This window comes from Talpa europaea, assembly GCF_964194135.1.
Source record: "Talpa europaea genome assembly, chromosome: 11".
NCBI lineage: Eukaryota > Metazoa > Chordata > Mammalia > Eulipotyphla > Talpidae > Talpa > Talpa europaea.
The window spans coordinates 9,880,435-9,907,640 of NC_140078.1; the positions used below are offsets into that span (position 1 = coordinate 9,880,435).

Consider the following 27,206-nt stretch of genomic DNA (forward strand, 5'->3'; position numbering starts at 1 on the left):
ACTGCTCACCCAGGAGCAGAACACTGGGCAAGTGTTTGTGTAAGACAACGTCCAACACCATGGCAGAGTGTAGGGCCCCTGGGAGGGTATGGGGTTGGAAGGTCCTGCCCTTCACCATGTGGCTTCAGATAACCCCTTCCCCCTGATGTCTCTGTTTTGTCATCTGGCTAAAGGGATTGGTGGATCAGCTAAGATTCATCTACCTGTTTTTTTGTGTCTCTCTGGCTTGTGCCTAAACTCTTTCCCCTCTTTTCATCCCATATAGGAACCTTCCTCTCCACAGCTCCAGCTTTCCCTGGAAGAATGTAGCTCTCCTGCTGATGCTTTCCCTCTCTTTGGAACAGACATCTGCAGTGCTACTCCACAAAGTCAAAAGTGGGTTCAGCTTTTCCTTATAGGACATTCTTGGGAACTGAGGGTTAGACACGAGGTAAAGACTTGAGTTGGGTGAGGCCATTTCTATTGTAGGTAGCTTCAGTAGAACTAGCCCTACTCACCTATTCAGGGTCCTTCAAATTCTTTCCTCACCTGCTCCCTGAAAATTATTTCCCTAATTTTTGCTGCTTATGCATCTTTTCCAAGTTTACTTTAAAAAATGAATCAGTGAGGGCCTCCCCTGGTGGCGCAGCGGTTGAGCGCTGGGTTGCGAAGCTGTCCACAGCCTCTGCAGCACTGGTTCGATCCCTGGCTGCTCCCCGGCCACCAGAGGAGGGTCCCACATGGTGCGCAGACCTCTCCTGCTGCCCGCTGCTCCCCTCAGCAGTGTATTTCGGTCCATCTGCCTGTTCTGTTCCCCACTCTGGCTCCGGTGAATTCTCTCACTCTTCAACGCTTCTGACTGTACCCAGTGCTTGTATAAATAAATAAATAAATAAATCTTTAAAAAAAAAAAAAAGAATCAGTGAGAGCAGAGGAACAGTGAGGAGATTATTGTAATGGTTATGAGAGAGTTGGGAGCAGGTCAGGTGCTGATCCAAGGAAGTGTGTAGTAAAGAGGGATAAGAGGTGGGGTTTGAGGAGAGATTTAGGAGCTAGGACTGAGCCAAATCTATGTCTCATAGGATACTTGGGTGCTAATGAGGGAGGAGTCAATATCAAGATTCTGATAACAGACTGGGGACGGCGGATGGAAAATATCAAGATGGGAACAGAAAGAAGGTATTGGATAGGGCTGGGGAGAGGTTAGTTCAGTTTTAAACATGTTGAGATAGAAGTGCTTAAGAGATGCTCAAATGGTGTTTTCCCCTATGGTTGGATGTCCTTAGCTTGGAAGAGAGGGAAGGTCTGGGTCACGGGGATGGAGTGAACAGCTGGGGAGTGTGTGCTGAATAACAGGGAAAGGCTGAGACCAGAACTCTGGGGAGCGTCCCAGTAACTGCAGAGGAGCCCTTGGGGTGTCCGTATCAGGGGGGAGACTGAAAAGTGCTGACAGGAAGGGAGGAGAATTCTAAGTCAGAGTTCAAACTGACAGTGAGGAGAGGCGTTACAATGACTGATGCCCAAAGGTTGAAATGGCCCTGGAGGCAGGAGGAAAGTAGAACTGAATTGAGTCAACACAAGTGAGAAGGGAAGTTTGTCCTCAAATCCTAAAGAGTCTGTTTCTTTATCACTTTAGAGTTACCCCTGCTTGATTTTCTTAACTTTCTCTGTGCCCAAACCTAGACCAGTGGATCCCAAATAGCAGCCTAACATGCTACAGGATTATTTGAAGCATATAAAGGATTTGGATTTCTACACATCACTTTCTAGAGATTTTGATTCAATCCATGGTCCATAATTTTAAGATGATGCACAGAAGAATTTGCTGTTCGCTGCAGGTTAGGAACCATATACTAAGGGTAGTATGAAGGGTAAGAAATATAGTTGGAAAGTACCAATAGTCAGTGGTGTCTGTTGCCGCCATATTCATTTTTCTGTTGCTTTGCAATAACCCCTTTAGAATTTCTTTCCGTTTGAAAGAAATTGTTAATAGCTTTTTCTTTTCAGCAAAATGCCTTGCTCTTTCTTCTTGCTGGGTAAAGGATTCTGGGTTGGAAGTCTCTTCTTTAAGTACTTTAAATATCTCCTTCCAGTTCCTTTGTGCTTGATATGCTTCTACTGAAAAGTCCACTGACAGTCTGATTGGTGTTTCCTTATAAGTTACTCTTTTTCCCTGGATGATTTTAATATTCTGCCGTGGTCACTGGTTCTCAGTTTTATTATTAAATGCTTGGCATGTGTCAGTGTGATATTTTTTGTTTGGGAATCTTTGGGTATCTTGGATCACAACGTCTTGTTTGTTTTCCAGATGGATGTGATTTCCAGTGATCATTTCTTTAAATACTTTATATGACTTTCTTTTTCTTGTCTCCTTCTGGGACCCCCATACTACTGATGTTATTTCTCTTTAAGTTGTCCCTGAAGGTTCTTACACTATGTTCATTTCTTTAATTAATTCCCTTCCCCCTGCTACATTGTTTTATTTGGGCACAAATCCCTGATTCAGCTATACCTAAATAGGATGAGAGTGGTGAGAGGCAGACCCAGCTCCTAGATAAAAGTTGAGCAAGAACTGAGGACAGAAGGTAGCGTATAGAGTCAAAAGGATTTTACTACATACCTTTGCCATGGGAGGAATTTTAGATTTTTAGCTAAAACTCTAAAGGGATGTGCATTTGAATATTTCTTGCAGAGAAAGTAGGAACATGCCCTCAAGAAAGGCTCATCTGTAGGACTAAAGTTCCAGATGTGTGTAGAATAGATTTGGATTGCCATGATTACCTGAAGTGCTGCTCTTTCAATTGTGGGAGGAGGTGCCTGGATCCGTTCCAAGGTAAGGGCATCCAAGCTGAGGGCCTGGGTGAGGGCAGAGGTGACTTTTGAAGCATTTTACTTGTGCCCAGAACTGACTGAACAGTTCCCTTGGATGGCAGACAATGAGGACAGGGATTGTGTTTTTCTCTTCTAATTACACACCCAACTTTCATTACAACCAATGAGTCTAGTCATGGTAGAGGGCATTGTGTAACAGTGTTAGTCTTCTCTGATCCAACATTCACTCTTTCACAAATAACTAATACTATGTATCAAGAGACATTGTTGGCACTGTGGCAAATATAAATCTTAGTTAACCTAGAAACTGGAGTGGTTTGGGGACCTTTGACCTTCAAGAAGACTTCTGGTAGCTCAAAGTCTTGAGCATGAAATATGTATAGGAAAATATCTGTTTCCTATAGATTCATTCATTCATTTCACAAAGACCATCGAGAATACACCTGTAACTGAATAAGCTGGGTCTATTACTTATTTCAGTGAGGGATAACATTTACCATAGATAGCCTGAGACACCTCAGTAAGAAACTTAGTAAGAATTTATTAGAGGATCAAGACTTTGATTGGGTGATTTGGGGGCGGGACTAAGGAAGTGGGGATTACTGTAGATTGGGTGCTGTCAGAAAGTAGGAATAATTCTATGGTTGAGTATTTCAGTGAAACTTATTTAGAGAGAACAGGTTAGACTGAGGATAAGGCTGTAATTAGTAGAGGAGGCTAAGTCATTCTTAGGTGTTTGGTATTTTTGTGTATTTCACAGTGAATTTTTGGGGGTGATCTTGTTTAATGTAGATTTAATGTAAATCTTGTTTATGTCCAATGGGGGAACAACATGGCTTAACTGTGAGCTCAGATCAGTTTCCAGAAATGAGGAGCTTTTTTTCCCCTTGATATTTCATTCCTTCTGTGTGTCAGGTCCTTTGGCAGACACTTTGGGTACAGGTACTGAAGAAGTGTTTCTCTCCCAAAGTTAGAGCTGTGCAGAAGAAAGATCAGCTCCAAAGCATCTCATATACTCTCCACTATATTCTTTGCAAGGTAGAAATGATGCCCAGCAGTGCTATACAACAGAGTATTCACAGTAGAGCTAGGACTAGAACTTTTATTGGGTATGGCTCTTTTTATTTTGGGTTGCCATTACCACAAACCATACAAACACTGAGGGCCTGACCCCTCCCCTTTTTCATTACCTTTTAAGTTCTTCCTTCTTTGCTTTCTTCCCTCAGAACCCTGTATGCTACCCAAAGACTCAGGAAAGTGTAAGAGTAATCAACTGCGCTGGCATTTTGATATGGAAAAACGGTTATGCCAATCCTTTACATATCAAGGCTGCCATGGGAATGCCAACAACTTCTTCACTTTGGAAGACTGTGAGAAGGCTTGCCTGTTAACTGGTAAGACCCATATTCTTGGCAACCTAGTGTAGTCTAACTTGTAACAGTATTCCAGCACAGTTACAGGCTCAGACTTCCAGATTAAACTATCTTGGTTCAGACCTCCACAGTGGTGCAGGGGTTAGAGTCTCAGTGCTATGAAGCTATCACCAGCCACTGAGGCATGAGTTCAATCCCCAGCCAGGGAGCTACCCACATGGCACAGCAAACCTCTCCTGTCTCGCCGCTGGGCCCCTCAGCAGTGTATTTCGGTAGGTCTGCCTGTTCTGCTCCCCACTCTGTCTCTGGTGAATGCTTGTACCCGCCACCCCCCCCCCCCACTTCTCGGCTACAGCCCAGTACTTGTATGTATAAATAAATTTTTTTTTTAAAGCTACCTTGGTTCACTTCTTAGCTCTGTCTAGCACTGGCTAGGTGGTCTTAGGTCCATTACCTGCCTTTTATGAGGTTTAGTTTTCTAAACCTCAAAAATGGGGGTAATAGTGGTATTTACCTAATGGGGACGTTGTGTCAAAAAATGGGGCAGTGCACATAACTTGTTTATAAACTTCAATTAATGGGAACTAAGGGCCCTTGGAAGTAGGTATTTCCTCCTCACATTGACCTGAGAACTCACCCAAGAGTGAAGCGGACAGTCAGCCTTGGGGTCCCATGGAGGCAGAGTATGGAATGAGTGAAGAGTAGGGTATCTGTGACGGTGAAGGCAGTGAATTCATTCCTTAGGATAATGACCATCAGCAATAATGCTGGGGGTTAGTATTTTACCGCATTTAGGAGCCAAATGACCTGGATTAAAATTCTACTTTTCCCACTTGCTGAAAATTTATTTACTTCTTTGAGTTCCCAGTAATACTGGAATGATAGCAACTACATTGTTGAGATGTTGTTAGGCTTATACGTGACCAAGGACACGGTGAGTTGACATGATGGCTATCCAGTGGTGTGGCATCACTAAAGTTAATTGAGATGGTGACCACTGTCCTTCAAGATGCAGCACTGTGTGATTACAAGGCAACATTTAGAATTTTGACTTCAGGTTTTGAGAGGCAGACTTAAAAATATACCACCACCACTGTTTTATAGACAATGAAACAAGGTTAGAGAAGCAAAATGAGTCATGCAAGAATACTCAATGGATCAAGAGTAGAACTGGGACTTTAATTCCATGGCCCCAGTGAGCCTGAATGGCCAAGGCAATCCTGTAACCTGACCTGATGACACTAGGACCACAAGTTTCCATTTCTGGAAGGCTGTAAGGAATCATGATGCCATGAACAAGACCTTGGCCTGCAGGAGCCAGCAGGGAAAAGAAGCTGGGAAGGTGGACTTGGGCTGGTTTGTGGGAAATTTAGTTCTGGAGCTTAGAGAGAACATGGCAATAGCCTTGAGAGCAAACACGCCCCCGTCTGTCTGAGGAAGAAGGAGGAGGAAGAAGAAGTAAAAAGCCATTTTCTGCCCTCTTAGAATTTGCGATCAGTTGAGGACACAGAAGACATACACAAAATCCCAAAGAACTGATTTAAATATCATCTGTGTCCTAGGGGTCCACAGAGTTGTATCTCCAGCTGGAATAAGACCTCTAAACTTTAACTGCCTTCCCTGCACTTCCACCTAGACCTTGTCTAAAACATCTCACAACGAACTTGTCTAAAACTGAAGCCTTTAACCTTTCAAATTAAGAACCCCTTGACCCAACCAGCTCTATCCATACTTCTCTCCAAGTTGTTTGGAGAAAACTTCTAAATCACCCTTGGTACCTCTCTTTCTCAATCAGCATCCATTAAGTTGGAAAACTAATTAGTTTCACCATGAAAAAAGATCTTGCATCTGACCACTTCTTACCACTTCCACACAAGCTACCACCCTGAACTCAGGTGCAAATTCTCACCTGGCTCACTCTAGCAGTTTACTAAGACCCTCCCTCCCCGCTTCTGCCTTTCCTTCCTTCTAGTCCATTATCAACATGGTAACCGCAATTATCTTTTCAAAGTGTGTCAGATCATGCCAGTCACTCAAAGTATAACCAAATGCCCTACAGTGACTTACACTGATTTGTGCAGATTTCACGTAACTGCTCTTGTGTTATCGAGAAGGAAACTGAAGTCATTCATGAAGTGGCAGGACTGAGCTCTACCTTGGCGTTTCAAACACCAAGCCTGACCCTTTCTTCGCTACATCCTGCCTTATGGCGAGGCATTTCATTCCTCCCAGACTACTAGAGGTGGACAGGGTAGCGTGAACTAAGTCACAAGAAAGAGATACTGTATGAAGGGTGGTAGGATGGTGTGGGCTTGGAAGGAACTCACATCTGCTCTTGTTTTAGTCAAGGAAGGACAGTGCCCACACTTTCCTCTGAGGGATCACCTGGACTGTACATCTTCTTGTAAGAGTGACATCGAGTGCCCCAATGCCGAAAAGTGTTGTGAATCCATGTGTGGCTTTATTTGTTCCGAGTCCTGGACAGGTGAGCACTGGGCTCTGTCTCTCAAGGTCTACTGAGCCTCTGTTAAGGATGCTATGCTGGGGACTTCCCTGGTGACTCAAGGGTTAAGTCTCAGTGCTATCAAGCTATTACCAGCCTCTGCAACATGAGTTCAATACCCGGCCAGGTTGCTGACCCACATGGCACAGCAGACCTCTCCTGTCTGTCCCACTGCTCTCCTCAGCAGCGTATTTCAGTAGATCCACTGTTCTGCTCCCCACTCTGTCTCTGGTGAGTCCTCTCCCCCCCTGCACCTCTGGCCTACACCTCAGTTCTTACATGCATAAGTAAATAAAACTTAAAAAAAAAAGGATGCGATGCTGCCACATGGAATAGGGACTGTCCCTGAGCTTGGTATTAGAGATCCTTTCCTTTTTTATTTTTATTTGGTTTTTTAAAAGATTTATTTACGCCTATAAGAACAAGGGTACAGGCCAGAGGTCCGGGGGGTGAGAGGATTCACCAGAGACCGTGGGGAACAGAACAGGCAGACTGACTGAAGTACACTGCTGAAGGGAGCAGCGGGTGAGATGGGAGAGGTCTGCTGCACCATGTGGGTAACTCCCTGGCCAGGGATCAAACTCATGCTGCAGTGGCTGCAGACAGCTTCATAGGCTGTGTCTTTTTTTTTTTTTAAATAATAAATTTTATTTTTATATTCCCCATACAATTGCAGCCCCCCCATTCTGACCCCAATCCCTCCCCTCCCGCCCCCGCCCCCCTAAAAGTGTCTCTGGTTCATAGTTTTTTGTTGATTTTGATTTTCACTTTCTTATAGTTATTCATTTTCCTGGTCCCTTATTTAAGTTTTCTAGATTCCTGCTATGAGAGACCATCCGGTATTTTTCTTTTTCTTTTTGGCTTATTTCGCTGAGCATGATCCCTTCCAGCGCCATCCATGTTGCTGCAAATTGCATGTGTTTATCTTTTTTGAATGCTGAGTAATATTCCATGGTATATATGGACCACATCTTCTTGATCCAGTCATCTATTTTTGGGCATTTGGGTTGTTTCCAAAGCTTAGCTATTGTAAACAGTGCTGCTATAAACATAGGGGTGCAGGTGTTCTTTGGAATTGATGTTTCTGTGTCCTTTGGGTAAATACCTAGGAGTGGAATTGCTGGATCATATGGAATCTCTATGTTTAGTAGGTCCAGAAATCTCCACACAGCTCTCCATAGTGGTTGGACCAGTTTGCACTCCCACCAACAGTGCACAAGAGTTCCTTTTTCTCCACACCCTCGCCAACATTTGTTGTTGCTAGTTTTTTTAATATGTGCCATTCTCACTGGTGTGAGATGGTATCTCATGGTAGTTTTGATTTGCATTTCCCTGATGACAAGTGATGTTGAACATTTTTTCATATGCCTGTTGGCCATTTGCATTTCTTCTTCAGAGAAGTTTCTTTTTAGCTCTTCTGCCCATTTTTTGACTGGATTATTTTCTTTGTTGTTGTTGAGTCTCATCAGCTCTTTGCAGATTTTTGTGATCAGTCCTTTATCATTAGTGTTGGGTGCAAAAATGTTCTCCCAGTTGGTGGGGTTTCTCTTTGTTTTTGTTATTGTCTCTTTTGCTGGGCAGAAGCTCTTTAATTTGATGTAGTCCCAGCTGTTTATCTTTGTCTTCACTATCACTGCTTTGGGTGATGTGTCTGTAAAGATGTCTTTGATGTGCAAATCACATAGTGTTTCGCCTATGTTTCCTTCTATATATTTTATGGTTTCAGGTCTTATGTCTAGTTCTTTAATCCATTTTGAGTTGATTTTTGTGTATGGTGTGAGGTAGTGGCTGTGTCTTAACCTCTCGTGCCACCAGGGAGGCCCGATCCTTTCCTTTTTTAATACCCTGTCAGTCAGTGTTGTCATGTTGCCCTCCTGTCTTGGCAGACCATTGTGCTGATCTTCAAATCCAATCATGCGAGGTATCATTCCCCATTTTCACCATGGAAACATATTCTGAGTCCCCTTCTTCAGTGCCTACATGAAGACAATATCCACTAATTCCTACAAAAAAATTCATAACTGATTTTTATCTTCCTAACAATCCTTCATGTTTACAAAGGACTTTAGAGCATGTGTAACATATTCACATCCTGCAAAATGTACTGGTGAAAAAATTGGTAGTAAAATGCTTTCAGGGTGGAAATCAACTCTCCAGTGTCTAAAGCTTGTGCTCATCCCCTGGTATACTGCTGAGGTAGCATAGTCTTATCCAGGGTATTGACAGTGTTTTTGGGGGTACTTCATGTGAAGGTGGAAAGAGTCAAAAGTTTTTTTTTTTTTAATATTAAATTTTATTTTTATATTCCCCCATACAATTGCAAACGCCCCATTCTGACCCCAATCCTTCCCCTCCCGCCCCCCACCCCCCAAAAAGTGTCTCTGGTTCATAGTTTTTTGTTGATTTTGATTTTCACTTTCTTATATTCATTTTCCTGGTCCCTTATTTAAGTTTTCTAGATTCCTGCTATGAGTGAGACCATCCGGTATTTTTCTTTTTCTTTTTGGTTTATTTCGCTGAGCATGATCCCTTCCAGCGCCATCCATGTTGCTGCAAATTGCATGTGTTTATCTTTTTTGAATGCTGAGTAATATTCCATGGTATATATGTACCACATCTTCTTGATCCAGTCATCTATTTTTGGGCATTTGGGTTGTTTCCAAAGCTTGGCTATTGTAAACAGTGCTGCTATAAACATAGGGGTGCAGGTGCTCTTTTTTTTTTTTTAAATTTATTTTTTTGTTTTGTTTACACATGCACTGGGTACAGTCAGAAGCACGGGAGGGTGAGAGAATTCACCAGAGCCAGAGTGGGGAGCAGAGCAGGCAGAAGGACCGAAGTACACTGCTGAGGGGAGCAGCGGGCGGCAGGAGAGGTCTGCGCGCCATGTGGGACCCTCCTCTGGTGGCCGGGGAGCAGCCGGGGATCGAACCGGCGCCGCAGAGGCCGCGGGCAGCCTCGCAACCCAGCGCTCAACCACTGTGCCACTGGGGAGGCCCGTGCAGGTGCTCTTTGGAATTGATGTTTCTGTGTCCTTTGGGTAAATACCTAGGAGTGGACTTGCTGGATCATATGGAATCTCTATGTTTAGTAGGTCCAGAAATCTCCACACAGCTCTCCACAGTGGTTGGACCAGTTTGCACTCCCACCAACAGTGCACAAGAGTTCCTTTTTCTCCACATCCTCGCCAACATTTGTCGTTGCTAGTTTTTTTAGTATGTGCCATTCTCACTGGTGTAAGATGGCATCTCATGGTAGTTTTGATTTGCATTTCCCTGATGACAAGTGATGTTGAACATTTTTTCATATGTCTGTTGGCCATTTGCATTTCCTCTTCAGAGAAGTTTCTTTTTAGCTCTTCTGCCCATTTTTTGACTGGATTATTTTCTTTGTTGTTGCTGAGTCTCATCAGCTCTTTGCAGATTTTTGTGATCAGTCCTTTATCATTAGTGTTGGGTGCAAAAATGTTCTCCCAGTTGGTGGGGTTTCTCTTTGTTTTTGTTATTGTCTCTTTTGCTGTGCAGAAGCTCTTTAATTTGATGTAGTCCCAGCTGTTTATCTTTGTCTTCACTATCAAGGAGTCAAAAGTTTTTCTACTGGTTTTCTGTGTGGCTATAGGTAACTCACAGCCCCCAAAGAGCTTGTGATTTCTATCACTTACAAAACAAGGTAGTTCTGGGTGCTGTCTAGTATTCTTGCTACTCTGGTATTCTGGAATTAGGGAACCCCAATTAATTCTATAGGGGCAAGAAGATTTATATATCAGATTTTATAAGTCAGAGATGACAAAACTGCTAGATGCTTCTCAAATTATAAATTATAGGATATTGATACCCTGGCTTCTCCACTCTGTTGTTATTCTGAGGGGAGCGGGGGCAAGGGTGAGAGGCTGTGCCAGAAGAAAACCCTACCAAGGATTACATTCTCCAAATTTTCTCCAACTATGATCAAGATCAAATATACTATTTTATCCCATGTAGTGAAAGACGGTGAATGCCCACCAATGCCCACGGACTGTTTAAAGATTAATAGACCGACATGTCTGAAGGATAGTGACTGTCCACTGACAGAGAAGTGCTGCTCACGCTGTGGGCTGATATGCCTGAACCCAAATGAGGAACAGTAAGTAGAAAATATTACCATCCTATTAATGATGAGTAGCCTAATAAAAAGCTGAGTCTTGTCTTATATCCAAATTCCTTTCTAAGCTGCTTTGTTAAGTGTAACAATATTTAATGGGGTTAATCTGATTTCATACTAGTCACATTATCTGAAAATGATAAGTTTCTTTTTTTCAGCTTTGTGACTTAGCATTTTTTTTCTTGTCTTCTTATAGTATTAGAACTTTCAGTGTTGAAGGTAAAGTCAGTGATATTTATTCTCATCTAGTTCTTTATTATAAAGTCAATGAGTCTCTGCTACGTAAAATGACATTTGTTGTTGGGTTTGGGATAAAAAGATCTTATCCCACTTGGGTTGCTTCCTTTTTAATCATGGACATCTGCTCTTGGCAATTATTGCTAAATTTTTATTACCAAATGTATTTGGGGGGAGTATTCTGTTCACATTTTACTTGCATTTATCTTTCTATTACACATAGCCATTAACTCAAGCATATACTATCCCTCCACCCAGATTCTTGCAATGTTAACTTTCTCATTATAAATTTGATATTGGGGCCTCCCCGGTTGTGCAGCGGTTGAGCGCTGGGCTGCGAAGCTGCCGGCAGCCTCTGCAGCACTGGTTCAATCCCTGGCTGCCGGCGAGCGTCCCACATGGCGTGCAGACCTCTCCTGCCGCCCGCTGCTCCCCTCAACAGTGTACTTCCTCAGTCTGCCTGTTCTGCTCCCCGCTCTGGCTCTGGTGAATTCTCCTACCCTCCCGCGCTTCTGACTGTACCTAGTGCTTGTATAAATAAAAAAAATAAATCTTTAAAAAATAAATAAAGTTGACATAGTAAACCATTAAATAGAATCTAGGTGGTATAACATTTCCCTACTGCCATCTAGGAATCCTGGACATAGTTATGGGATCTAGTACCCAGAAAATGACTACCTGGAAAGTATATGAAGCTGGAAGTGAAAAGCACATTGGTTGGTTGGTGATTCTCAAGTGGTTCAAGGCTTTTCCTAACTGATCTGAGGAGGCTCTCCTGAAATAGAGTGAATTTTATCTTCAAATATCTTTTAAGCACCTAGTCATATAATGGTTTCTCTCTTCTAGTATGTTGGTATAATAACTCTTATATTAAACATTCAAAGGTTGAATCTTGTGTTCCTGGAATGACCTTCATTTTATGGAGGGTGTACTTGTACTATTACGTTATTGACTCTTTTAGAAAACAGTTTATTTAGAATTTTCACATCTGTAGTCAAAAGAAAACTAAGTCTGTGATTTTTGTTTTGCTATTTGAGTCATACTAATCTCAAAATATCTAGCTTGGGAAGCTTACCTATTTTTTCCAATGATGTTAATATTTTTAAATAATATATCAGGTTGGGTCTCCCTGGTGGCATAAGGGGTTTAAGACACAACCTATGAAGCTGTCCGCAGCCACTGTAGCTTGAGTTCAATCCCCGGCCAGGGAACTACCCACATGGCGCAGCAGACCTCTCCTGACTCGCCGCTATTCCCCTCAGCAGTGTATTTCAGTTGATCTGCCTGTTCTGTTCCCCACTCTGTCTCTGGTGAATCCTCTCACCCCTCACACCTCTGGCTTCTAGCCCAGTTCTTGTATGCATAAATAAATAAATCTTCGGGAGCTACCCACATGGTTCAGCAGACCTCTCCTGACTCACCCACTGCTCCCCTCAGCAGCGTACTTTGGTCAATCTGCCTGATCTGCTCCCCACTCTGTCTCTGGTGTATCCTCTCACCCCCCCAACACCTCTGGCCTGTACCCCAGTTCTTGTATACATAAATAAAAATATCTTTAAAAAAATAAATATCAGCTCTGTGTTCTTTGAAGCCTAGACAAAATTCAACAATGTCTGGACAAGAAGAAGTATTCCTATTTAACTGTAGAAAAAGGTGTGTAGACCTTGACCAATATAATATTCAGATTCTCAGAATGACCAGATCCTCCACCATGTCATCATTCTCTGCTCACCTGGGCTGGCACTGTCCCGGGTTCATGAAGGGCTGGTCTCTGGGCAAGATGGCTGGACTGTGGGGAAAGGGGCCTTGGTATCTGAAACACTCCCCTTGGCTTTCCCTGTCTCGACTTGCCTTAACTTGTGATCTATATTCTCCTCGCTTGGCACAGTCAGGAGGGCAGAACGGTGGTCTGTGATTTGTGATCTTCAAGGTACTTTTATCCACATGGGATATATTTTCTGAGGGTTATTTTCTGCCAGGCAGGGCACTAGGCACTGACTTCAGATGCAGCTGGGAAACTCCTGATCGGGGGGGCTGAGCGGAGGGCACAGCCCTGGGTGACAAGCAGAGTAGGAGAAAGACCCTTCCAAGCTTGGGCCCCTCTCCCTGGTTGACCAGAAAGCCAGAGGTCCTCAGAGAGCCGGGGACAGGAGATGCCTATCAAGAGTCCCAGCCCCCAGGGTTGGCGCTAGAGGTGCCAGCTAGTCCCCATCACCTCACCCTCCCAACCCCCCACTGACCTCCAGGACTCGGTGTTCCCCTGAGGAGGTGGGGCTGGCTTCTCTCCACACTGTGTGCACTGAGGCCAGAGCAGCCAGGGTGAGACGCTGTGTCAGAGCAGGCAGGGCCAGAAGTGCTGAGCAGCTCTTCCCACTGCGGTGCTGCCAGCTGGACCTTCTTAAAATGGAGCTCTCAGGGCTTCTGCCAGTGCTGGTACTGTTCATCCTTCTTGTGGGTGTCCGGGAAACTGGGCTGGTTGAGGGATCCCTCCGGGGTAAGTATTGGGGCCTCAGTATTCAGTCCAGTGGAGACATGGAACTGTCCTGGGAGGAAGAAACAAAGAAATCTACGGATGAATAATGCTTTCCCCACCTCAGCTTGAGGCCCCAGGGGTGGGGGGGGAACATATGAAGTCTTTCTTTTGACCGCCTGTCACATGGTAAGCTGCCCCCAGGGAATGCAGGAACCTAATCTGTGTGAATGACTCCTACTGTCTTCATGAGGAACTTTTCTTCCTGGAGACCAGGAAGGGAGGAGAGGACCTGGGAAGCATCAGGGCCTTCCCTGAGGGAAGGGGCCACTGTCCCAACATCACCTCTATCAGCTTCCAGCTTCTCCCCAGAAGTCTCCCCGTGCCCACACCCACTCCCACAGGGGTTCCTTGCCTATGGGGGTAAAGAATGGTTTCGGAAGCCCCCATACATGGCAGGTGCAAGTCCTGCCTCTACTCCTTAGTCATCCTGTGACCTTGGGCGTGTTCACATAACCTCATTGGGCTTCAGATTCCTGTTCATAAAATGTGAACATTGATAGAACTTGCTCCTAGAGTTGAAATGAGGCTTAAGGTTCACTGTAAGAGCTTCATTAATATCAGTCACTATTATTATGCCCACCCTTACCACCACGCCCAGCTTTGTCACATTAAGCCTCTAAACAACCCTTTAGGCCAGTGAGGGAGGACCTCATGAAGGTTCAGAGATGGTGCCTGCTGGCCTCAGGCTAGCACAGAATTAAAAGGTCCAGTCATTTACCTCCAGAGATGGAGATTTCGATCTGAGAGGCCAAGAGGGGCAACAACCACCCTCCCCATCCCCGAGAATGTCTAAACCCCACAGCCTGAGCACTTAGCACAGCCCTCGACTCCTTCCCCTGAAACCTTGTGGGTGGTGGGGGAAGGAGGTTTAGGATGAGATGTTATGGGGTGGGGGCCTGGAGATAACAGTATGAAAATGCTGACCTTCACGAAGGCTACCCTCTTCTGGGGAGAGGGAAGGGAAAATGAACCGCCCTAACTCTGCAGGGGTCCCAGGGCCTGGAAGGGGGTCATCTGCCCCTTCAAAGTCCCAAATTTATCTTCCGCTCTCTCAGATTCCTGTCCCAAAATCAAAGTAAATTGCAAATATCGAGAAAGGAACCAATGTCAACAGCACAGAGACTGCCCGAAGAAGATGAAGTGTTGTGATTTTAGCTGTGGAAAGAAATGTGTAAATCCCAAGCAAGGTAACTTGCAGTCCCAGGGGAACCCATGTCCTCATCCCCCGTCCCCACTCTGCCCACCTACATGACCTTGTCAGACCCCGCCTTTGGTTTGCTGAAGACTTGATACAAACCCCATCAGTACCGAACTGAGGTATTGGGGAACATGGGCTTTATTTCATTTCTGTCCCTATTTAAGTCTGTGATGTGATTATGCAGTTTTTCCCTTATGGGCCTTAGTTTCCTCATCTGTAAGAAAAAAGAGACATAGGGGGACCTCCCTGGTGGCACATGGGGTTAAGCAGAGCACTGTGAAGCTACCCACAGCTTCTGCAGCATGAGTTCAATCCCCAGCCGGCCAGGGAGCTAACCCACATGGCGCAGCAGACCTCTCCTTTCTCACCCACTGCTCCCCTCAGCAGTGTATTTCAGTCAATCTGCCTGTTCTGTTCCCCACTCTGTCTCTGGTGAATCCTCTCACCCCCGCATCTCTGGCCTGTACCCTAGTTCTTGTATGCATAGATAAATAAAGCTTAAAAACAAAAACCGCACAAATACATAAAAAAAAAAACAGGCTTTCACACTCCTCCATGATTTTGCACACGCCTGGAATGTCCTTCAGGGAGTCAGGCACCCAAACGGCTCTGTTCCGTGATCTCCCTGCAGACCTGTGCAGTTTGCCAGAGGATGGTGGCCCCTGCAAGGGCTACCGTTTACGCTACTGGTATGATAAAGTCGTCAACTTCTGCATCGCATTCATCTACGGTGGCTGCCTAGGAAACAATAACAACTTCCAATCTGAAGATATCTGCATGAAAGTCTGCAAAAAAAAATGTAAGTATTAGGGGCCGCTGTCTTCCAGGCTCACCTGGGCCCTGCCTGGTGTTGGCCAGTAAGTTCCCGGAACTTGGCAAGGTCTAGGGCAGGTAGAAGCAGTCCAATCCAGAGGGGAGAATGCACCGCCCTGAGAAACAAGTGGAGGGTGAGTTCTGAGTGAGGGTGGGAGGGATGCAGGAGTCAAGGGAAGTGGGTGAGAACAAGGTTATGAGGGGCTGCAGAGGGAGGAGGCAGGTGGTGGAGTGTCGCAGCCACGTCAGAGCCGTGACGTCACTCACCACCAATCATTCCAGGTCTTGCCTTCTCCCCAGACCTCATTACCAATTCTCGTCCTTTGCCTTTTGAGGACGACTCTGTGTTTGCTTGACCAAACCAAGACACTTCTGAGAGTGAAAGAGGATGTCATTGGTGATGACGGTGGGGTATTGGCATAAATTAGGCAGCTGCTGGGAAAACCAGACCAGTAGCTCTCTGAGCCCCAAAGTCACCTCCTGCCTCAAAAATGATGCCACCTCCCTTCCCCATTAACTCTACGATTTGGTTGCTAAAGTGAGTGGGGTCCAAGTATCTCACTCTTCTCCTTCCTGTTTGGCAGAGTTGCTGGAATAAGAAGCGGGGCAACCTCCAGCACGGGGACCTATTCCAGGCTCTCCCCACACCCTCAGTGCTGGCTCCACTGGCCCAGTCTCAGCCAACAGGGCCTCGGCTGCTGCAACCTCCAGGATTTCTGCTCCTTTTCCCCAGCTCTGCTTCTTCAAACATGCTACCTTTGGACCCCCTTCTCAGTATGCAACCCTATCTTTTCAACTTCCAGGGCCCCCACGTGTTTTCAGGAAGCCTGTTTCCCCTAATAAAGTGCTCCATGAGGTCTGATGTCTCTGAGGCTCAATATTTCTTTTTATTTGTTGGTTTATTTCTTTGTTAATTGAGGTGGTGATCATTTTCAGCACTATATTCTAGGGTAGAGCTTCACAGGTCTTCAAGCGTATTCCACCCCACCACCAAAGTAGCCATAATCCCCCACCACAGCCCATGGGGCCCCCTCCACCCTTTGCTCCTCATCCCCCCACCTTTCGTCCCTCTGGAAGAGGCTGGATATTTTGCAATTGCTCCTTCTGTGCAGTTTTCAGTGAACAAGAAGTCATTGGGCCTTCCAGTGACACCCCACACGGAAGAGCGCCCAGTTGAAAGACAACAGTGATGGACTAATGACAGCAAAGGAAACTTCCAGATTTGAAAAAATACGGCATCTTGGGAGCCCTGCCCATTCTCGTGAACACCTGATGTTGTTCACATCTCAGGTGCCTCTCGCTCCCTGAGAGCGGCTGACACTCGCAAGTAGACGTCTGGGACAGAATCGCTGTCCTGGGGCCCATGGCCAGCGAGGCCCACGAAAGTGGCCAGAGAGTGCCCTGCAGTTGATCGGGTCTGCTCACCTGCTCAGAAAGGAATACAGAGCCCCGGGGATGAGCACAGGGATCCCTTGTCCCATAAGGTCCTCGTGGAAGATGCTGGGCTGTTTTGTTGTCTCCATCCCTCAAATGCAAACTTTATAGGGTGACAATTTCCAGGAAAGGGGTCATCTTCCGGCTCTCACAGAGGGAATTTCTCAAGTCTTATGGAGAATTTCAGGCTCCTCTGTCCTATAGGCATTTTCTCCCTTACTCTAAATCCTTATTTATATTCAGTGATTGAACATAAATAACTTAGAGAATGCTAACAATTACCCTCTGCTTTAACTTCCACTTGGATTTTTTAAAAGATTTATTTATGCATACAAAACAGAGGTGTAAGTCAGAGATGTGGGGTTGGAGTATTCACGAGAGACAGAGTGGGGAACAGAACAGGCAGACTGACTGAAATACACTGCTGAGGGGAGCAGCGGGCAAGGCAGGAGAGGTCTGCTGTGCCATGTGGGTAGCTCCCTGGCAGGCCAGGGGATTGAACTCAGGCTGCAGAGGCTGCATACAGCTTCATAGGTTGCATCTTACCCCTTGCACCACCGGGGAGGCCCTCCATTTGGATTTTTGAAGACAAAAATGGACTGTACTTTTAAGGTGATCAACCTTATTTTTCTTACTAATTTTGAACATAAGTTAGGTAAAGACAGAAATAAACGGTCTTGGTGTGTATCTATTTATGATAAACATATTTGTTATATGGACAAGCACATCTTCTCTTAAGTCCCTGTCCCCCTAATCTGTAAAACGGGGATGGTAATAATCTCTCTCTCAAGGACTTTTGAAAAATGAGAATGTAAGAGACAAGGCAGAAAATTCTCTGACATATAATCGACATTCAAGCAGTGTTTGTCCCCTTCCCGCTTTTATAAAAGATAAAGGTTAGGGCTTCCCCGGTAGCACAGCGGTTGCTCTGGGTTGCAAAGCTGCCCGCAGCCTCTGCGGTGCTGGTTCGATCCCTGGCTGCAACCCGGCCACCGGAGGAGGGTCCCGCATGGCGCGCAGACCTCTCCTGCCACCCGCTGCTCCCCTCAGCAGTGTACTTTGGTCCCTCTGCCTGCTCTGCTCCCTGCTCTGGCTCTGGTGATTTCTCTCACCCTCCCGTGCTTCTGACTGTACCCAGTGCTTGTATAAATAAATAAATATATCTTAAAAAAGAAAAAAAGATAAAGGTTATATTGAGGTTGAAATCTGAACAAGGAAACTATTTTTTCAAAATTTCACTCTCATTTATTTTCCCCACCCCTACACCTCCTGAAAAGATGGTAAACTGTCTGAGAGGCCATTTAATTCTACACACATGTGGTTGACACATAAATTTAATAGGTTACTTCGATGAATATAAGTGCTCACTAGCCAGCAAGTGCTTCCTGATAGCTTCTCAAATATGCATCTAATAACTTTTACACTGGTCCTCCAGCTTCTGGAATTGTAGTAACTTGCCACCCAAATCATCTAAGGAAGGGTCAAGTCACTGATCATGGTATACCCAGGGCAACACAGGCACATAATGTCTGGTTTTGAAAGGTCAGTGCCTCTCCCTTCCACCCACAAGGCCTATTCAGCCAAATTGCAGGTACACCAGGCACACAAACACTGCCCTCACTATGGGGTCCGCATCATGCATCTGGAGCCAAAAATATTTGTATAATTTCAAAAAATGTTTATGTCAATAACTCTTCTGCAGAATTTCCTAGTCTTGGTTCTGTTGCCATTTGGGACCAGATAAACCTCTACCGTGAGAATTTTCCTGTGCATTGTAGGGTGTGCATTGCAGGGTGTGCATTGCATTGTAGGGTGAATTGTAGGGTGTGCATTGTAGGGTGTGCATTGTCGGGTGTGTAGTAATAACATCCTTTGCCTCTGCCAGTAGATGCCTCCCGCTCCAGAGCTATGACAATCAAAAATGTATCTAGACATTGCCAAGCATGACGCACAATTGCCCCTTCCCCAAATGAAAAGTTATTTTCTCAATAGTGTGTTAAGGGGCTTCCCTAGTGGTGCAAGGGGTTAAGCACAGCACTGCGAAGCTCTCCTCAGCCACTGCAGCACGAGTTCGATCCCCGGCCAGGCAGCTACTCACATGGCGCAGCAGACCTCTCCTGACTCGCCTGCTGCTCCCCTCAGCAGTGTATTTCAGTATATGTGCATGTTCTTCTCCCCTCTCTGTCTCTGGTGAATCCTCTCACTCCCCGCACCTCTGGCCTGTACCTCCGTTCTTGTATGCATAAATAAATAAATCTTTAAAAAAATAAGAAAGAGAAGAAGAGAAAACAAGCTAGACAGGTAACGAAGAAAGCTATTCATTGGTGGAGGGGTGGTGAAAAATGAATTCTTGGAAAGCACTAAACAACTGACAACACACACACACTCACATACACCTATATGCACACATGCACAGAGGGTATCATCTCATCCTCATTCCATAAGGAAGCAGGTCAAAAAAATTTCCTTTGGTTTAATGAAGTGGCGGAGCAGAGTGACAGGACAGAAAATAAAAAGTAAATGGGACTGCAGCCCCTGCAGTCACCTGTCAGGCAGGGGTGAGGTTGCTGTGATAAGGAACATTCCAACATGTCCCAATCTGTCTCCCATCTTCTTTTTTAAATATTTATTTAAAAAGTTCTTGCGTACAAGAACTGGGGTACAGACCAGAGGTGTGGTGGAGGGTGAGAGGATTCACCAGAGACAGAGTGGGGAACAGAACAGGCAGACTAACTGAAATACACTGCTGAGGGGAGCAGTGGGAGAGACAGGAGAGGTCTGCTGCACCATGTGGGCAGCTCCTTGGCTGGTTGGGGATCGAACTCATGCTGCAGAGGCTGTGGACAGCTTCACAGTGCTGTGCTTAACCCATTGTGCCACCAGGGAGGCTCTGTCTCCCATCTTGTGGGATAGTCCAGGATAATTAACTGAACAAGTCATTCTGCTGCTTTCCCATTGTCCTGTGCTCTTAGAGACAGCTTTATAGTAGAAGACAGAGACGGAATCTTTCCTCTGCCCCAATTGATGCCTGAAAGTTTACCATAAGAGTGAGCATCCATCCATGCACCCACCCATTCACCCTACAATAACAAATATGGGTTGAGAACCTATAAGTCTTTGCAGTCTGACTATTCCAGTTCTGATTCTTGGTCCTACCACTTTCCAACATGGCATAAGGAAGGCTCTTTGGGGCCTCCCCAGTGGCGCTGCAGTTGAGCGCTGGGCTGCGAAGCTGCCCGCAGCCTCTGCAGCGCCAGTTCGATCCCCGGCTGCCTGCGAGGGTCCCACATGGCGCACAGACCTCTCCTGCCGCCCGCTGCTCCCCTCAGCAGTGTACTTCAGTCCTTCTGCCTGTTCTGCTCCCCGCTCTGGCTCTGGTGAATCCTCTCACCGCCCCGCGCTTCTGACTGTACCCAGTGCTTGTATAAATAAAAAAAATAAATCTTTAAAAAAAAAAAAAAAAGGAAGGCACTTTGCCTCTCTAACCTTAGTTTCTTCCTGTAATGTTGGAGGTCCTAATACCTACCCTGAAGAATAATTGCAAGGATAAGCCATTTACATAAAAAAGGACATAAAAAAAGGATACAAAGAAACTTATATCCCTGCCTCAGAGCTCTCATGTCTTTCTTTTTCTTTCTATTAGCAAATATTTACTATGAACCAAGAGCCAGGTCTGTGTTTAGCATGTAGTTTGTGACAATGAGTATTACGAGATCCCTGCTCTCAAGAGTCTTCTTGGTGCATGAGGGAAGGCGTGACTGAGAGCAGCTACTATATCTGATGTTTTTTCTATGATCTGTGCTTTCCACGGGTTATTGCTAACCCTTAAGTAAGCCTACATGTGAATATTACACTCTCATTTTACAGTGAAATAATTCAGTGCCAAAGATATAGGTCATGTTCAAGATCACAAGAAAATGACTGAGTCAAGTGTGAACACGGCTGGGACTCGGAGTCAGTCCTCCTTGTACCAGGGGATGGCTGTTCTGGAATGACTATAAGACAGAAGGTAGTAGCCTGAGAGCTCTTACTCATCAAAATCTAGAAAATCAGATCTGGACAGGTTCTCAGAGATGACAGAATTAAACTCCCTACTTTTACAAAACTTGAGGATTTGGAAACACTAAATTGATAATCACACCGTAGTAAGTAGCAAGAGTTAATATTTAAGCCCACTTCTGTTGGGTTCTCAAGTCTAGGGTTGCCCTCCACATGAGCCTACTCATAAAAAGCAAATGGGACTGCAGCCCCTGCAGAGTCACCTGTAAGCGCAGAGGTGAGGTTGTTGTTGCTGTGACAAGCAACCAAGGGAATGAAATGAAAACCACAACTTCAGATGGATAAGGCCTGGTTGGGTGGGCCAGGTTGGGAGGGGTGCAGAGGTCAGTAACTGTGGCCAGTCTTGGGGTTTTGCCCAAAACCTTTCTGTTGCCAATCGTCTAGGTACTTGGGTCCTAGCAATTGAGGAATAATCACTGATCCACCAAACTAGGGATAGCAAGCTCAGGTTTATAGCAAGAAAGACTCCTAACAGCAGGAGTCTGCTCCAGGGAGGAGCCAAGGGAGGACCCCATAATTGTTGGGGTATGTTTCTTTTATAATCACTCATGGGGACTTTCCACTACCCCACTCTGCCTCATTGCCTCATTTTGCCACCCAGAGGTATGAAGCCACTGAGAGCTACTGTTATGTCCCTACATATCTCTTGTGGCAACCAGCCTCTGCCTGCTAGCTCTGTGGTTACCAGCCTTTGCCTGCCAGCTTTCTGCTCCCACGAGCACCCAGCCTCAGTGTGCTATCTCGCAAGCTGCCCTTGCCAGCCAGCTCTTGCAGGCCAGTTCCCGAGGCAGTTGGTTCTCCACTCTCTCCGCCCTAGATCCTGGCATGCAGCAAATACAAAGGGAAGGTGACATTTTAGCCTCTCAACCACTTTCTTGTTTTAGATCCGCCCATGATGCTACCCTCCAGTGTCTGCAGCCTTCCCAAGGAAAAGGGCCGTTGTCAAGCTTCGATCACGTGGTGGTTTTACAACTCGAACACTGGCAAATGTGAGGAGTTTGTCTATGGAAGTTGCAGTGGCAATAACAACAACTTTTTGTTGAAGAATATGTGTTATAAAACTTGCGAGGAAACCTGATTTCCTTGTGAGAACACAGTTGGGCTCGTTCGGGGGTGTTAGGAAGCATTTTTATGGAGAGATGCACTCCTTCACCCCAAATTTGTCTGCCTGCTGTGCTCCTAAAGTCACCTATGTCTGTTCCTGAAATTTCACATGTTTTCAGCATGCTTAAACTCTCGAGACCTTTGTATTTATTTTATCACAGTCACATTGGTTTACAACACTGTGTGCAGTTCAGAGGCATAGGATCACCGCTCCATACCTCTACCAAGCCACCCACAGCCCTCCCCGCTAGGCTATTGCTCCCTCTCCTCTTTGTTTCCCCTCCTCCCCTGCCCATCACATAGCCTCAATTTCACGGTCATATTTTGGGGTCTGTTATTGGTTTGGTTTTATCTGATCCTTTGTTTTGTTTCTTTATATTCCACAGATAAGTGAAACAATTGAAGACCCTCTTTTATGTACACACAGACATAAAAATACTCTAGGGAAATTAAGAGTTAACCATCATTCACACTTTAGTATGAATTATTACTTAGCCCACTGGAGGACAGAGGTTTTGAAGGGTGGGGGGTGAATTTGGAACTTGGGGTATGGTATTAGAAAGGCTTTCCTTGGACAAAGCAAGGACTTCTGATGTCCTATAAAATAGCAAGGGAACCATAGTAACCAGAGAAGAAAGGAAAATGGGGGAAAGAGCTGAAGCTATTTAATTCACTTTTAGTATAAAAAAATTAGCAATTTTTTGAATGTTCTCATCTCCTAAGATCATGCCACATCTTCCTGCCACAGGCAACACGGGGAATGGAATGAAGCGCTGTGGTCCTGGATTCCCTTGGTTTCCCTTAAGCACCACCAATAATTGGAACTTGGAGGGAGGGGGGGAAACACAGGATTTGATTATCTCAAATCTCCGAGGGAAAAATGGAGAACACAGGGCAGGGACTTTTCTAAAATCACAGGGTGAGAATGAAACAGAGTCACCACTGGCCCTAGAAAAACAGCCTTCTCTCTGCATTGCAATGCCTGCCCCATAATTTCCTTAGACTTCTTTGTCCTCAGGGATGGTAACAATTAAAGATGGAGCGCTCATTTGGGAATCCTTTTATCTCCCATCCTCACTCAAGGTCCTCTCCTTGAGTCCGAATCAACTGCTAAACCATCCATTGTGCCAGGCACTGTGCCTAGACTCTTTAAAAATAATATATAAAAGGGGCCTCCATGGTGGCGCAGCTGTTGAGCGCTGGGTTGCGAAGCTGCCCGCGGCCTCTGCAGCGCCGGTTCGATCCCCGGCTGCTCCCCGGCCACCAGAGGAGGGTCCCACATGGCGCGCAGACCTCTCCTGCCACCCGCTGCTCCCCTTAGCAGTGTACTTCGGTCCTTCTGCCTGCTCTGCTCCCCACTCTGGCTCTGGTGAATTCTCTCACCCTCCCGCGCTTCTGACTGTACCCAGTGCATGTATAAACAAAACAAACAAATAAATAAATAAAACATGCCTATATAAAAAATTAAAAAAAAAATAATATATAAAAGCCCAGCATAACCCGGCACCCATTCTACTAAATTACTCACACGCAGCATCCAGGTCACTGAGACTTATTAGAAATTCAGGATCTTAGATTTCCCTCCAGCCCTACTCTATCATAATCTGCATTATAACAGGATTTCTGGGTGGCTGGTGGGCACATTCAATTTAAGAAGCAGTGGTAGATGAGGAAACACAGATAAAATAAATCAGTAAAATTTCCAAGATCACACAGCCAGAAAGTGGCAGAACTGGTCATTGAACTTTTGCTGGTCCATTTCCAAAGTCCATGATCTTAACTATGCCACACTCTTTCATAAATCTCAAAATTTCCCCCCACGGGGCTGGTTTCCAGTCACAGGTCTTACTCAAATGGTTTCAAATCACCAGGTTTTGCTGCCAAGACAACAGATGCGTTCCACTCTTTCCTGCTCTGACTCACCGCGAGGCCAGGCAGGGTCACTGTGTGGGTGGAAAGCCAATTGGACAACAGTGGGAAACAGGATGCTTGGATCGTCTCAGGGAAGAATGTGAGACAGAATCCTGCCCGTCTCTCATGACCACTGTCTTCTTGTTACCAGCTGGAGGGACAAAGACATGCCAGCTTACTGAGGCCTTCTACAAAGAAGAGATTGTCTCGTTCTTCAGCCATCCCATCCACTCCCCCACTCCCTCCTCCTTTCTCAACATCTCCTTATGGGTAATATTCTCCATGGTGAGCACCGATTATATATTGTTTTGCCAAAATGTCCTAGAAACTCCTGAGTTGTTTAGTATCTAAACCAAGCTCTGGCTCCAAGCTCTGTCTTTCCTCCAAGAAAGCACGAGAATCATCTGTCCTTGGGATTCAGAAAATGGATCCTTTTCTTTATATCCAACTGTGTATTTAGTAACCACTCTATCTCACACATCTAAAATGGCATCGATGTAATATTCAACATCTCTCCACAGCTTCAGATGAGACGTGCCTTCCGGCAAAGTGGTTTGTATACCTGGGCATCGCTTACCCATGATCCATCTACCCCTCAGCTAGGATTTCTCCATTTTTAAAAATAGCATCCTACCTAGTCTCAGGACATCTGTCCTTGCCCCTGCAATCTATTCTCAACAGCAGTCAGAGGGGTGTTTTTAGATCATGATACTCTAACCACAATCGTTCAATGACGACCCATTTAACTCAGAGCAAAAGCCAGAGTCCACATGAGAACTTACCTGAGAATCCCCCTGAGGGCCTTTAGCAGATGCCAGGAATTACGAATTAGCATCCATATTCTCCTTCGGGAATGAAGTACCCATCCGTCCCTGCAACTGCTGGGAGTCTGGTGGCTGAGGGTTCTCAGCAGAGCCCTCCACTCCTCTTTGGCAGCCAAAAAGTCCCAATACTACCTCCCCTACCTCACCAACTGCTTGGGTGTGAGTGTGTGGCTTGGGCTCAGCCAGCTGCATTCTTCTATCCTGGACTTTGGATGTGGAAAGGACGATGTAAGGATCCCAGCAACTATTGAGGAAGTTTTTATAACTGGGGTGGGGGTGGTGAAAGTCTAGGGGTGATAGAACATTGAATGCTATCTGTAGCAAGTGCAATCTGTAGCAAGGATGAAATCCTACAAACAGACATGCTAAAAATGTAAGTCTTGAAAAGTTCTAATTGACCTAAGTTTCTGTTTTCAGCTCCCTTTTGACAACATCATGAAATTAATCTCTCTCTTTTCATTGTTTTGGCCTCCAACGACCCCAAGTTTGCTTCTACATCCCATGCACTTACTTAATTCTAAGCCATCAGTAAAGATGTGCTTGAGTCTCAGCCACCATCATGTGCACACTCCTTTTTAGTCCTGCTGGGTCTTCAGATGTTTCCCCAGCGTCTTTCTCACCTGACAAGAACTGGCTCAGTGACTTCTATTCTCTGCTCATCACTCTCCAGAACTCAGAAAATACCTGGCCGATGTGTATCACCTAGGGCTCCAAGAGGCTCAGTAGGGCCCTAAAAACCCTCTCTCCTTTTTAATTTTTTTTTTTTTTAAATAGAGGCATGTTTTATTTATTTGTTTGTTTGTTTATACATGCACTGGGTACAGTCAGAAGCGCGGGAGGGTGAGAGAATTCACCAGAGGCAGAGCAGGGAGCAGAGCAGGCAGAAGGACCGAAGTACACTGCTGAGGGGAGCAGCGGGCGGCAGGAGAGTTCTGCGCGCCATGTGGGACCCTCCTCTGGTGGCCGGGGAGCAGCCGGGGATCGAACCTGCGTCGCAGAGGCCACGGGCAGCTTCGCAACCCAGCGCTCAACCGCTGCGCCACCGGGGAGGCCCTCCTTTTTAATTTTCAAAAGACTATTTTGATGTTTATATTTTATAAACTATTTTAGATTTTGATGTTTAAAACAGAATTTATTATTCTTAGTATCTCATATTCCTTTATGATTTTTTAATTTTATTTTTAAATTTTATATATTTTTTACATCATTTTTCATTTTTGCACAATGAATGCATTTTCATCTTGGTTATAGTCCCCATACAATTCCACCCCCCTTATTGACCCTAATCCCTCCTCCCTCCTCCACCCCCGTAGTGTGTCTCTGGCTTATAGTTGTTTGTTGATTTTGATTTTTACTTTATTATAATTAGTCTTTTTCCTGGTTCCTTATTTAGGTTTTCTAAATTCCTGCTATGAGTGAGACCATCCAGGATTTTTCTTTTTCTTTCTGGCTTATTTCGCTTGTGTCTACTCTGCAGAGTTCCTCAGTTCCACCTTTCTCCTAGACGCTGGCTATAATTTCTTTCTTGATACCCCAAAGTACCTGTACTCCATTGCCCCTAAAGGACTTAGCCAGTGTCTCTGTTCAGGGTCCCAAAGCACCATATATTTCTCTACTCCTTCCTAACTCTCTTCTTTAAACCTCTGACAGGAAGAATTTTATACACCTGCTGGAGGAGGCAAGATGGAAAGAGCCCCTATGATTCAACAACAACAACAAAAAACAAAGAACCCAATCAAAAAATGGGCAACAGAGCTAAATAGACATTCAGATGGCCAACAGACACATAAAAAATGCATATTATCACTTGTTATCAGGGCAATACAAGTCAAAATCACAGTGAGATACCCCCCCTCACAGCCATGAGATGGCCTATAGCAAGAAGACCGGAAAAAATCATGTTGCTGAAGACACGAGAACAAGAAGCCCTCTTTTGCTCTTGATGGGACTGTGGGGTGATTTAGTCCCGAGGGAAAACAGCGTGGAGGTTTCTCAAAATAGCAAAAACACATCTACCATACACTCCAGCAATCCCTGCGGGAGGATCCACTTCCGAGCTCACTTGTGTGGTTGTTGGCAGGATTCAGCAACTCGAATGCTGTTGGCCAGAGGCCACTTTCAATTTTTTGACAAGTGGGCTCCCCAGAGGCCAGCTCCTGACAGGGCAGCCGCCTTCATCAGCACAAGCAGCGAGATGAACCGGAGAGAGTGCTGCCAAGATGGAAGTCAGTTTCCGAACCACTACTTTTCATCCCATCACTCCTCA

General features: G+C 45.4%; 1 protein-coding gene across 1 annotated transcript in view; it reads left to right on the forward strand.

Moving 5' to 3' along the window:
• LOC311179408 (WAP four-disulfide core domain protein 8-like) overlaps window positions 1–10,880 on the forward strand; it is a gene marked incomplete at its 5' end in the record, with an annotated part of 52,750 nt that extends 41,870 nt beyond the window's left edge. The window contains 2 exons of the mRNA XM_084246619.1: window positions 266–375; window positions 10,668–10,880. Coding sequence (XP_084102745.1) covers window positions 266–375; window positions 10,668–10,813 — 256 coding nt within the window. The 3' untranslated portion in view covers window positions 10,814–10,880. The remainder of the gene's footprint in view (window positions 1–265; window positions 376–10,667) is intronic.
• Between the last annotated feature and the right edge of the window lie 16,326 nt (window positions 10,881–27,206).